The sequence below is a fragment of the Oncorhynchus clarkii genome, chromosome 32 (genome assembly GCF_045791955.1).
Source record: "Oncorhynchus clarkii lewisi isolate Uvic-CL-2024 chromosome 32, UVic_Ocla_1.0, whole genome shotgun sequence".
Lineage (NCBI taxonomy): Eukaryota > Metazoa > Chordata > Actinopteri > Salmoniformes > Salmonidae > Oncorhynchus > Oncorhynchus clarkii.
In genome coordinates, this window is record NC_092178.1 from 17,621,373 (window position 1) to 17,634,650 (window position 13,278).

The 13,278-nt window shown below is 40.6% G+C and overlaps 2 protein-coding genes across 7 annotated transcripts in view; one reads left to right on the forward strand and one right to left on the reverse strand.

Annotated features, from left to right (window-relative positions):
- Nucleotides 1-7,810, forward strand: part of LOC139392055 (catenin (cadherin-associated protein), alpha-like 1) — a 139,416-nt gene extending 131,606 nt beyond the window's left edge. For all 6 annotated transcript variants that reach the window (XM_071139716.1, XM_071139720.1, XM_071139718.1 and 3 more), the window contains exons 17-19: nucleotides 526-645; nucleotides 5,076-5,159; nucleotides 5,335-7,810. In XM_071139716.1, the coding sequence (XP_070995817.1) occupies nucleotides 526-645; nucleotides 5,076-5,159; nucleotides 5,335-5,499 (369 nt within the window). In that variant the 3' untranslated portion in view covers nucleotides 5,500-7,810. The remainder of the gene's footprint in view (nucleotides 1-525; nucleotides 646-5,075; nucleotides 5,160-5,334) is intronic.
- LOC139392056 (actin binding transcription modulator) lies at nucleotides 7,799-11,237 on the reverse strand. Its single transcript, XM_071139723.1, has 6 exons — nucleotides 11,044-11,237; nucleotides 10,698-10,749; nucleotides 10,346-10,475; nucleotides 8,863-8,939; nucleotides 8,658-8,727; nucleotides 7,799-8,505 (listed from the first exon to the last, which is right to left on the reverse strand). The coding sequence occupies exons 1-6, from the start codon at nucleotides 11,111-11,113 to the stop codon at nucleotides 8,335-8,337; spliced, it is 570 nt and encodes a 189-aa protein (XP_070995824.1). The 5' UTR covers nucleotides 11,114-11,237; the 3' UTR covers nucleotides 7,799-8,334.
- Between the last annotated feature and the right edge of the window lie 2,041 nt (nucleotides 11,238-13,278).

Below are 13,278 nucleotides of genomic sequence, written 5' to 3' on the forward strand. Positions count from 1 at the left end.
CAAACATTGGCTAATCGATTCCCCACCACTCTGGAATGAAGCAGGCTTGTGCAGCTGCACAAGTTATTTATGCTAATTAGCCGTAATGTTTTCAATTGAAACACTTTTATTAGTATTATTACCAGAGGATGTGAATGGTACTACAGAGATCTATTCTAATGTACAATAATATCATTCACTTTTTTTGGCCCAAATAAGAGACTTTAGGCACTGTTAGATTTGAATGCATCTACTCCATCCTAACCTCCTATACCTTTGCTGTGCTTTTTTATTTTTGTGATCACATTTTTACCTGTATTTTTATATAACTAGACGTGTCTTTATGATCACATTTTTACCTGTATTTTTATATAACTAGATGTGTCTTTATGATCACATTTTCACTTTTTTCTAAAACTACATTTCATTTTTGGTGATCACATTTGTACTTTTATTTTCATATAACTTAATGTCTTTATTTTGTCATCAAATTTTGACTTGTGTTTTGATATACTAAATATTTCTCTCCTGATCCCTCTTCAACAGCTGATGGATGAAGAGAAGGTGATAGTGCTGTCGGAGATGGAGAAGCTTATGGGCTTATGCCAGCAGCTGCAGATGGGGGTGAGGACGCCGGTACAGGGCAAGACTGCCACCTTCCAGAAGGTACTATAAATACAGGCTTTATAAATACATTTGATTGATTGATTGATTGATTGATTGATTACTATTATTGATATACTAGCTGTACATAATATGTTGAACTATGGTGTTGTTGTCAATGACTGGATTTGTTTTTGTAATGAAATCCACTTTTATTTAAAGTTCTATGTTACAATAGTCTGCCAAGGATTAGTTTATTCATTAGATTTGTCATACAGAATACAATACAAATATTGCCAGGAGAGCACATGACTAAAATAGGGTTCTACCATGTTGAAATAAACCATTGTCCAAAATCTAGCTTGCCTACTACTCACTTAAACTGCATACTGTGTATACTAATTGTACTACATACGGTTTAGAACGTACTGTTTAGTAAAAAACAAATGTGGTAAGCAACAAATATCAGCATACAAGGCCCATCCTACAGAGAATGCGTCATCTAATGCGCAATCTAAGCTTGATGCCCTCAATCTCACACAAATTATCAATGAACCCACCAGGTACAACCCCAAATCCGTAAACATGGGCACCCTCATAGATATCATCCTAACCAACTTGCCCTCTCCCTCTGCTGTTTTCAACCAAGATCTCAGAGATCACTGCCTCATTGCCTGCATCCGTAATGGGTCTGCGGTCAAACGACCACCCCTCATCACTGTCAAATGCTCCCTAAAACACTTCAGCGAGCAGGCCTTTCTAGTCGACCTGGCACGGGTATCCTGGAAGGATATTGACCTCATCCCGTCAGTGGAGGATGCCTGGTTATTCTTTAAAAGTGCCTTCCTCGCCATCTTAAATAAGCATGCCCCATTCAAAAAAATGTAGAACCAGGAACAGATATAGCCCTTGGTTCACTAGAGACCTGTCTGCCCTTGACCAGCACAAAAACATCCTGTGGCGTTCTGCATTAGCATTGAACATCCCCCGTGAAATGCATCTTTTCAGGGAAGTTTGGAACAAATATACACAGGCAGTTAGGAAAGCTAAGGCTAGCTTTTTCAAGCAGAAATTTGCATCCTGTAGCACAAACTCAAAAAAGTTCTGGGACACTGTAAAGTCCATGAAGAATAAGAGCACCTCCTCCCAGCTGCCCACTGCACTAAGGCTAGGAAACACTGTCAGCACAGATAAATCCACAGTAATTGAGAATTGCAATAAGTGTTTTTCTACGGCTGGCCATGCTTTCCACCTGGCTACCCCTACCCCGATCAACAGCCCTCCACCCCCCACAGCGACTCGCCCAAACCTCCCCCACTTCTCCTTCACCCAAATCCAGATAGCTGATGTTCTGAAAGAGCTGCAAAATCTAGACCCGTACAAATCAGCCGGGCTAGACAATCTAGACCCTCTCTTTTTCTAAAATGATCTGCCGAAATTGTTGCAACCCCTATTACTAGCCTCGTCTGAGATTCCCATAGATTGAAAAGCTGCCGCGGTCATCCTCCTCTTCAAAGAGGGAGACACTCTAGACCCAAACTGCCACAGACCTATATCTATTCTTCCCTGCCTTTCTAAGGTCTTCGAAAGCCAAGTTAACAAACAGATCACCGATCATTTTGAATCCCACCGTACCTTCTCCGCTATGCAATCTGGTTTCAGAGCTGGTCATAGGTGCACCTCAGCCACGTTCAAGGTCCTAAACGATATCATAGCCGCCATCGATGAGAGACATTACTGTGCAGCCGTATTCATCGACCTGGCTAAGGCTTTCGACTTTGTCAATTACAATATTCTTATTGGCAGACTCAGCAGCCTTGGTTTCTCAAATGACTGCCTCGCCTGGTTCATCAACTACTTCTCTGATAGAGTTCAGTGTGTCAATTCGGAGGGCCTGTTGTCTGGACCTCTGGCAGTCTCTATGGGGGTGCCACAGGGTTCAATTCTCGGGCCGACTCTCTTCTCTGTATACATCAATGATGTCGTTCTTGCTGCTGGTGATTCTTTGATCCACCTCTACGCAGACGACACCATTCTGTATACCTCTGGCCTTTCTTTAGACACTGTGTTAACAAACCTCCAGACGAGCTTCAATGCCATACAACTCTCCTTCCGTGGCATCCAACTGCTCTTAAATGCAAGTAAAACTAAATGCATGCTCTTCAACTGATCTCTGCCCACACCTGCCCACCCGTCCAGCATCACTACTCTGGACGGTTCTGACTTAGAATATGTGGGCAACTACAAATACCTAGGTGTCTGGTTAGACTGTAAACTCTCCTTCCAGACTCACATTAAACATCTCCAATCCAAAATTAAATCTAGAATCGGCTTCCTATTTCGCAACAAAGCATACTTCACTCATGCTGCCAAACATACCCTCGTAAAACTGACCATCCTACCGATCCTCGACTTTGGCGATGTAATTTACAAAATAGCCTCCAACACTCTACTCAACAAATTGGATGCAGTCTATCACAGTTCTATCCGTTTTGTCACCAAAGACCCATTTACTACCCACCACTGTGACCTGTACGCTCTCGTTGGCTGGCTCTCGCTTCATACTCATTGCCAAATCCACTGGCTCCAGGTCATCTACAAGTCTCTGCTAGGTAAAGCCCCACCTTATCTCAGCTCACTGGTCACCATAGCAGCACCCACCCGTAGCAAGCGCTCCAGCAGGTATACTTCACTGGTCACCTCCAAAGCCAATTCTTCCTTTGGCCGCCTCTCCTTCCAGTTCTCTGCTGCCAATGACTGGAACGAACTGCAAAAATTACTAAAGCTGGAGACTCCTACCTCCCTCACTAGCTTTAAGCACCAGCTGTCAGAGCAGCTCACAGATCACTGCACCTGTACATAGCTCATCTGTAAATAGCCCATCCAATCTACCTCATCCCCATACTGTATTTATTTATTTATCTTGCTCCTTTGCACCCCAGTATCTCTACTTGCACATTCATCTTCTGCACATTCTACCATTCCAGTGTTTAATTGCTATATTGTAATTACTTCGCCACCATGGCCCATTTATTGCCTTACCTCTGTTATCCTACCTCATTTGCACATGCTGTATATAGATTTTTCTACTGTATTTTTGATTGTATGTTTGTTTATTCCATGTGTAACTCTGTGTTGTTGTATGTGTCGACCTGCTTTGCTTTATCTTGGCCAGGTCGCAGTTGCAAATGAGAATTTGTTCTCAACTAGCCTACCTGCTTAAATACAGGAGAAATAAAAAAAATAAAAAATGTTGTTGATTCCCGCCATTCGTTCGTTTTGGTACAGCGCGTCCCTTCAGCTGATTATCAGCTGTTGTCATACACACGTGTCTCAAAATACAGTACGACATCCTGGCATTTAAAGTGTACAAAATGTTCTAAAATGCACATACTATAAAACTAACTTTTTCGCATAACTAAAATGCCTACTATTTAGAACGCAAGTATGGGTATTCAGACATGGCCATGGTTATAGGGAGCGTGAGAGAATGCACTGAAAAGAAACCTGGCAAAGGAGTATTGATGAACTGCAATGATAAGAGACAGTCAACCCATTCTTAATACAGCATTGGCAGCATTGGGCAAACATTTGTTACTGCTTTACAGACAGAGGTCAATCATAAAAACATTATTGTATAATTAAACCCTATAATGACACTGAGCTTAATGAACCTCTTAAAATCTTTTGGACAGTGATGAACTGACACTGGTCACCTTGTACTAATGGGAAAGGTTACAATCAGGATGAGAGAATAGAGAATAACATGGTGTACATCCCAAATGGCATCCTATTCCCTATATAGTGTGCACTGCTTTGAACAGGGCCCATAGGATTCTGGTCAAAAGTAGTGCATTATGTTGGGAATAGGGTGCCATTTGGGACACAACCATTGGGCTTCTCTGATTAATGTGGATCTGTTAGATTGGCATTGGCTTTCCCCTCAAGTTGTCATTAGCCAGACAGATCGGTCCACTCTGTCTGTCACAAGGGAATTAAGGGTGTTTTAATCAGGCAAAGGTCATTGCTGAAAAGTATTTTTAAATGGAGCAGGAGATGGAGGTTGTGTGTGTTTGGTGTGTCTAGTGTTGGTTTAGAAACACTCTGTAGTGAGAGGTTTAGAAACACTCTGTAGTGAGAGGTTTAGAAACACTCTGTAGTGAGAGGTTTAGAAACACTCTGTAGTGAGAGGTTTAGAAACACTGTAGTGAGAGGTTTAGAAACACTCTGTAGTGAGAGGTTTAGAAACACTCTGTAGTGAGAGGTTTAGAAACACTCTGTAGTGAGAGGTTTAGAAACACTGTAGTGAGACAACTTAGATGGCAATTCTTAGATTCTTACTAGTGTCCCATGTATACATCAGCTTTTCCATGTATACATACCATTATTTGTTTTACCATTATCTATATCTTTATGTTGTAATCATAATTATTACATTCTATCAGACCACCATCCTTGACATGTTTTTGAAATCTTTCTCTGTCTGTCTCTAGGTGGATTCCTCCATTCAGAACACTAGAGCCATCATTACTGTGGTGATCTACCTCCTGCCAGTCTGTAACAAGATTGTCAGAAAGGTGAGAGGTCACAGTTGACATCAGCTCATCTACCAAGTGGTTCAAGTGCACCCTCTTAGCAATGTTTACTGGGGTTTGAGTACACTTTTTTTTAAGTACAGATGAATATATCAATCAATGGTGGTCATTTTCCAATGTTTTATTACTCTACCTTATCCTGTGTCTGTGTGTCCAGTATAAGTCAGAGAGAAGCAGTCTGGGTTCTCCACAAAGCTGGAGGGACAGGCAGTCGTCCACGGCCGTCAAAGACGACGTGCTCAACGGCAAGAACAGCAACGGCTTCGGGGTCAAATCCCTTGAGCAGCATATGGCCAACCTCACCTTCCTGGAGAGCAAGTAGTCCAGTCCAGCGACCTTTGATCCCTAACCTGTATCACCTATCAGAGTTGGAGCGTACCATTGTCGACCACCAGGGGGCGACATACATGAAACGTCACTCACGCAGACATAATGGCAGTGCACCCACCACTCACACGCGCCTCTGTCAGTGTAATCAGCCCATTTGCTTTGTGGTGTAACTGTTACCTGTAGCACATCTCAGCCAAATACAGCAGATGTAAGAACAAATATTTTTTAAAAATATGCTGTAATGAAATCCATCGCCAGTGCATGATGCCATCACCTGACAGGTCTTTTAATCTCCTTTTATCAATCCCTGTGATTTTGGCTGTTAAACCAGCTTTCTGATTGCCTGGTCCCAGATCAGTTTTGGCTGTCTTATCAACTCCTATGGCCATTGTCATGAGGAGTTGGCAGGACAGCCCAAACAGATCTGGTAGCAGACCAGCTTTCTGCTGTTTCTCTCACTGTTGTACGCCAACCAAATCCCATCATGGTTTAGTAATTATTGAGTGAAATCAATGCTCTCACTTTGATGCCAAATAAGAGAGTAAATGGATGGTTTAATCAGGGTATTATGACACTTGGCTTGCTAATAGACTGAAAAATAAGGCTCTTATTATTGCTCCATTTCAGCAGAGGCGGAGACAATTTTATCCAATTGACTTTCTACTGTCTTTAGAGTATTGAATCACATTCAGTGTTTGTGGTATACTGTTTTATGCATTTTTCAGAAGACATGTAAAAGATTGCTGGCCTAGCGCATGAGTCAAATCAACTGTGGTTTAGTAGCTGTTCCTTATGAAGTGTACTTGTAATTAAGGTTATGTCCCAAATGGCACCCTATTCAGTGCACTACTTTTGACCAGCGCTCATAGGTCTCTGGTCAAAAGTAGTGCACCTAGTTTCGCAAAATATTTTGGCCCACGACCCCATTTTGGTCAGAATTTTGATGTATGTAATCAATGTCTGTTTACTTTTTTAATTGGGGCAACGACAGTATTACAAATCAGTCTGACACTACTTTTGACAGTATTTCAATCTAAAGAATGGTTTGAAGTGACTGAAGTGCATCTTCTGTGTAGAGAAGAACATGTTATTTTCCCCCCTGATGTAGTGCCTGTTCTAATTAGTCCTGTGTGGCTTGTGGGCATTGTAGGTGTTCCTGAGAGTCTTATCTTTCAGTGATGGGGTCATAATATTGTATAGCTTAAACCATTCAAAAGACTGAGCCACATCTGTAGGAAGAAAACAGAAACATTATTATAACTGCATCTAGTGGCTACCGGAAGTTACTGATGATGACCTGTTCTATGAACCAAGCGCAATTTATTTTCTTTTTTTCCAGTTTCTCTCGTGACCCCTAGTTTGGAAAACACTAGAAAATGGTGTCATTTGGGATGCAGGCTAAGACTGCCTTGTGGGCTATTGTGTATTATTATGGTACTTGAAGCATAGATATATACAGGTAACTGCCAAAATAAAGGAAACACTTGAGTAAAAGTCAGATACAAACTCTATTGAAAGCAGGTGCCTCCACACATGTGTGGTTCCTGAGTTGATAAAGTAATGAACTTCCCATCATGCTTAGGGATATGTATAAAAACACCCAGTTGCCCAGTATTTTGGCTACCATGGCTAGAAGAGATCTGTGACTTTATAAGAGGGGTCTCAAAGGAGCACAGGGGGTTTAAGGGGTGTGTGTGTCTCACACCCTTTAAAGCTGACAAGGTACAAATCTGTTGTTCTGCCCCTGAACAGGCAGTTAACCCACTGTTCCTAGGCCGTCATTGAAAATAAGAATTTGTTCTTAACTGACTTGCCTAGTTAAATAAAGGTTAAAAAATATATATATATATTTTAAATTCACCAGATCTCCACCCAATTGAACACTTATGGGAGATTTTGGAGCGACACTACCATTAACAAAACACAAAATTATGGAATTTCTAGTGGAGGAATGGTGTCGCATCCCTCCAATAGAGTTCCAGACACTATGCCAAGGTGAATTGAAGCTGTTTTGAGTTCCAGACACTATGTTGGCGTTTCCTTTATTTTGGCAGTTACCTGTAGCTATAGCCACTGAGGTGACGATTCTGTTACTACTAAACCTGAATGGTTAGTGTGAAGACTGCATAACCATATAAAGCTTTAGAGTTGATTGTGTATGGCTGTAGCTAATGTCATCTTCTGTTGAGTAAAGAAACCACAGATGTGCAGAAACAGATGTACTTTTAGACCATCTATCCTTTTGACAGTTGAATGATTGATAAACAGAACACAAATCTAAATAAACATTATTTTTCTTAAAACAGGTTTGATTGTGTAATTTATTAAGGTATGTACAGTAAACAAAAAATACATTTTTCTAACAGAACAAAAACGCGGGCTTATTTGGTACATAGTCACTTAATAACTGACATAATGGAATTATCTTAGACTTCCTCCTTTGAAAATAAATGTCATGTTCCATCAACGATCATAATAAAGAGCAAAACATTTTAAAAAAGGTATCTCATAAAACTTAACTGGCTCTGAATTTCTTCATGTTACATCAAAGCAAACAAAACAGTATTTGCCCTGGACTGCCTACAGGTAAGGTAGAGGCTAGAGAACTTAAAGGCACAGTGCATTACCTCCAGCACCCCAGATATCTGCACTGTCATCCACCACGGGCATAAGTCCATATCTGGACAGGGGCATGCACTATGCTGTGATGTAAGTACCTAGGTCTGGCTGGGCCTGAGACGAGGGACCCCCTCCAACAGAGCTGCCCCAGGAAAGGTCACTCCAGCTGGGCTGAGGAGAGTGTGAGGAGTCCCTGTGACCTCATTCCTCAGCATGGCTCTGGCTCTGGCTGTGGCTCCGGCTGTGGCTCTGGCTGGGTGCTTTTGGTCCGTTTAGAGACAACGCTCTCGTACTCCTCTCTGCTAAGGAGACCATTAGTGACCGTCTTGCTCTCCTCTATTTTAGGGAGGATGACCGCAATGTATCCCTCAGTGGAAGGCTGGTCAAAGACACATGAAAGACAGGTAGGACAGTTAGCCATGTTAATGGTAATGTGATTTACCATCTCAATGGGGTATATGCAAATGGAGAACATTAGATTGACCAAAAATGTATTTTAACTGGTAGGAAGCTTATGGAAATGTTTCTCACCTTTCCCAGTAAAAGTTCTGGTCTTTCAAGAATATCCTCATTGACCTCCAATAGCCGACCCCTTATGCAGCTGAAAAGATTAACCAGGATTATAATTCAGGCTAATTTAAAAAGATCTTAGAGTAGTGACTGGCACTAACCATAAAGGGTAGATTATCTGCAGAGGTGAAAATCATAATACAAGAGCAGCAAAGGTTGTAATGACCTGTAAATGGTGTACTCCACACCATCTGTACATGTTATTCTACACAAAGGAGCAAACTCTGTGAGGAACTGTCCTCCCTGGAAATGAAGAAGACACGTGTTAGTTTGACCATCACAAGTCAGAAAATCAAAGGATGTCAATACCACAGTATATGTAATAGTAGTGTAAAATATAATAATAGTCCTAATATGGCAGAGTATCCTTACGGCAGGTAGCTTCGCCGTTAAGAGCTTTGGGCCAGTAACCGAAAGGTCGCTAGTTCAAATCCTGATGCAGACTAGGTGAAAAGTCTGTACCCTTGCTCAAGGCACTTCACCCTAATTTCTTCTGTAAGTTGCAGAGTGTCTGCTAAATGACTAAAATGTAATAATATACCAGACTATATTAACAACAACAACAAAACATCACTTCAGTTTTAGCAGTACATACCAATGATTTGTTTTGACGCCACCACACCTCCAACTTGGCACTCCCACACCATTGTATAAAATATTTAACTATAGAAGACATTTACTAATGTCTACATTTGTTTTTAGTAGTGCTGATCGATTAATTGAAAAGTAGGTTTCATTAATTTGAATTCTATTTTTTTATGTGAGCTCGATGCTCACATTTCAGTTTCTCAAGAGATAAATCAGATCCAGCCTGAACTGTGAGATGTCCGAGGGAGTTGTAGTTTCCAACAGGCCAATATTAACGCACATAACTTGGTAATTAACTACAATACCCATAATCCATTGTGCATCTACTTGTCCGGCCTGCTACATTAGGTTAGTGTGCTGCAGCCTGGAGAGCAGAATGGCAATTGTGAGGGGATATAGAGAGCAGCTGTTGCTTCGCAAGGCACCTCTACCTGAAAATACATGATCTAAGTGAATAACAGTTGGTATTCAGCAGTCATAAAAGTATGCCTTATTACCTTTGAAGAACTACAAAAATGTTGATTTTGTCAGGCAGCAGCTCTATAGAGATGAGATGATGACTTGGAATTAAATAAAGTTATAAAATAAAAAATGTAATATACACAACTTAATTTATTTACATTACTTTACTTTAAAATATTTATGGTGAATAAGTGATAAGCAGTTAATTGTTGGTTAATTGTTTTACTCTGTATTGTTACAGCATTCAACCTAAATAATCAAAACCGAACAGACCTCAAGAAGCACTAATCGCTCAGCACTTTTTGGGGCCTGGTTTATTCTATTGCATACTTTTAAATTATAGGTGAGCTAAACATTTTTTTTAAATGCTAAATGAAAGTGTATATTAAAACACTTTCCTTAAAGTTTTTTTTTTTGGTACTAATGTTACCCTCCCCACTATAAAAATAAATAAATACATTAAATAGCCTACATTTTAATGAAATATAGAAGACTACTTTTCTGAAGAGTGCCAATATGGCCAACCCATTGATTCAAAACCTCTCCATGGCCAAAACACAGCATCTTCAAAACCAGGATTTATAAACATTGGTACATACTCTCTTTGACTTTCCAGACACTCTGTTATGCAGGCGACTGCAGCCAGCGCTGATCTGATAGTTGATGCTCTTGATTGACCTCCCGTTCTGAAGGATAGGGTGACTCTCTGCCAGGGTGATGACACAGATTCTGTCAAAAGAGATCCACAGGAAGACATTAGCGCCATGTTTAAATTTACAGAAAATAAATAATGTTGTCTGTGGAGGTAGTAAAGCAAATTGTTGATTAGCTTTGGGACAACATCGGGAGTGTTGTGTCCCAAAGTAACGCGTTGATGAGCTGCAGTTTTGTTTATGAGCTGCACATTGGCAATTTTAAGTAGGAAATGAACACATTATCTTAGCCAGCTACCTGTTGGAATGCTGAAGAACGCACTGGTCTTCACAATCCTTGCCCTTGATATCTAAGCACAAAGAAGAATACATCGTTCGTTACAACTTTATTCATTCATAAAAAAAATACGCCAGTGGTCCGCAACCATGAACAAGGAGGGATACGGATTTGAGGTTTTTGGGACCAGCCAGTTCTTAAAGAAATTAGTCAACTGCAAATTCTATGAAAATACATCGCAAAAGCTGTCAGGCTAGCTACCATACCCAAAGCCAAAACACACGTGTTGGTCTCATGTCGACACCCAGTGTCAGTGGTGAACACTGGTTACGTTAGCTAAAATATGTCTAGTTAGCTAATAAGTTACCTGTTTTATACCATCGAGTGTAATACCGATCGATGACAGAGGGTGCCTTATTATGCTCCATGTCTTCCATTGATACAAGTACTAAAGGGCATTAGCTAGCTAGCTAAATAAAAGACAAATGTTTGACAGATAAATATACAAATGCTTCGATTTCGTGACGGAGTGTAAACACTGTTACACACTTCGGGTCCGTCCCTTTCAAAAATCCGGAAGACTTTCAAATTGAAATTTCAAACGTTCCGAGAACCTTTTAATCAGTTATGAAATTACTTGATGTCAACCAAATATTTATATATACCCAGGGTTGGGTAGGTTGCTTTCTAAATGTAATCCGTTACAATTACTAGTTACCTGTCCAAAACTGTAATCAGTAAAGTAACTTTGGGATTACCCAAACTCGGTAACGTAATCGGATTACTTTCAGTTACTTTTAGATTACTTTCCCCGTAAAATGCATTAGAAGACAAAAATTAATATTACCAATTGAACGACATCTATTGTAGAATAAGTCAATGTTAGAGTGTACATAGCTTGTCATAAACGTATGTTGCATTTTACTTTATGGTTATGTAGGCTTCTTCTAAGTCATCTTTTTTTACTACAGATATTAATATGATTTGGCTATATCTTTACATTAAAAACCAAACTCGGTCAGATTTCCATTAATTACAATTAATTTATTACCCCTTTATATTCAAGAATAGCACTTGGAAATATGGAAATATAGATTAGCCAAATTGTAATTAGCCTCCTCTGTTGTTTATGATTTTGATTTTGTTGATTGGGGTCATTGTTTAGAGAAATACTGCTCTTATAGAATGGCATGCTTTGAGCACTACTGAAAAGTGCTATTTGCATGTGAAACATGTATGCCATAGTCTGCATCTGCTATAGGCCTATTGTTTATATTGTTTGTTGGTGACACTTTGAATACTCAATAATTTGCAGAAATGTGTCTATAAAAAGGGCGCGAGTTTGAGGATGTGTCCGTTAAGGCCTATGGACTTACGTTTTTGAATCAGCACGAATTAGAATGAGCAATAAAAGCCCCACAGTATGGAGAACAATACCATGGAGGAGTTGGGAGAACCTCTGTCAAAATTGTATTCCAAAGGATGGGATCTGCACTATGCAGCTGTTGCGAGAGCGCATTTTTCACTGGCTGTCTACTGGTTGCAAAAACAATGCTAGATAGGCAGTTTAAACTTGTTCAATTCAACCATTATTGGGTTAAAATACTCATATAGCCTACATTTGTGAACAGCCATCCACAACAACCACAATCTGTAAGGCGTAAATAGCTAAATGAGAGAGCAGCAGTGTGATTCACCTCAATGCGTTATGTAGACATCAAATCAAATTGTATTAGTCACATGCTCCAAATACTACGGGTTACACCTTACAGTGAAATACTTACTTACTAGCCCCTAACCAACAATGCAGTTAAAAAATACTGATAAAAATAAGAAATAAAAGTAACAACTACGTAATTGAAGAGCAGCAGTAAAACAACAATAGTGAGATTATATACAGGGTACAAGTCAATGTCCGGGGGCACCGGTTAATTGGGGTAATATGTACATGTAGGTAGAGTTCTTAAAGTGACTATGCATATATGATAACAACAGAGAGTAGCAGCAGTGTAAAAGGGGGGGGGGGGGGCAATGAAAATAGTCTGGGTAGCCATTTGATTAGGTGTTCAGGAGTCTTATGGCTTGGGGGTAGAAGCTGTTTAGAAGCCTCTTGGACCTAGACTTGGCGCTCCGGTACCACTTGCCGTGCTGTAGCAGAGAGAACAGTCTTAAACTAGGGTGGCTGGAGTCTTTGACAATTTTTAGGGCCTTCCTCTGACACCGCCTGGTATAGAGGTCCTGGATGGCAGGAAGCTTGGCCCCAGTGTTGTACTGGGCCATTCGCACTACCCTCTGTAGTGCCCCTGAGGGGCCCCTGTGTTCAGAATCAGCATGGCGGATGTGTTTTTACCTACCCTTACCACATGGGGTCGGTCCGTCAGGAAGTCCAGGATCTAGTTGCACAGAGAGGTGTTTAGTCCCAGGGTCCTTAGCTTATTGATAAGTTTTGAGGGCACTATGGTGTTGAACGCTGAGCTGTAGTCAATGAATAGCATTCTCACATAGGTGTTCCTTTTGTCCAGGTGGGAAAGGGCAGTGTGGAGTGCAATAGATATCAGTAAGTGATATCCGTATCGCCCGTAGGCTACACCACTGCTGTCTT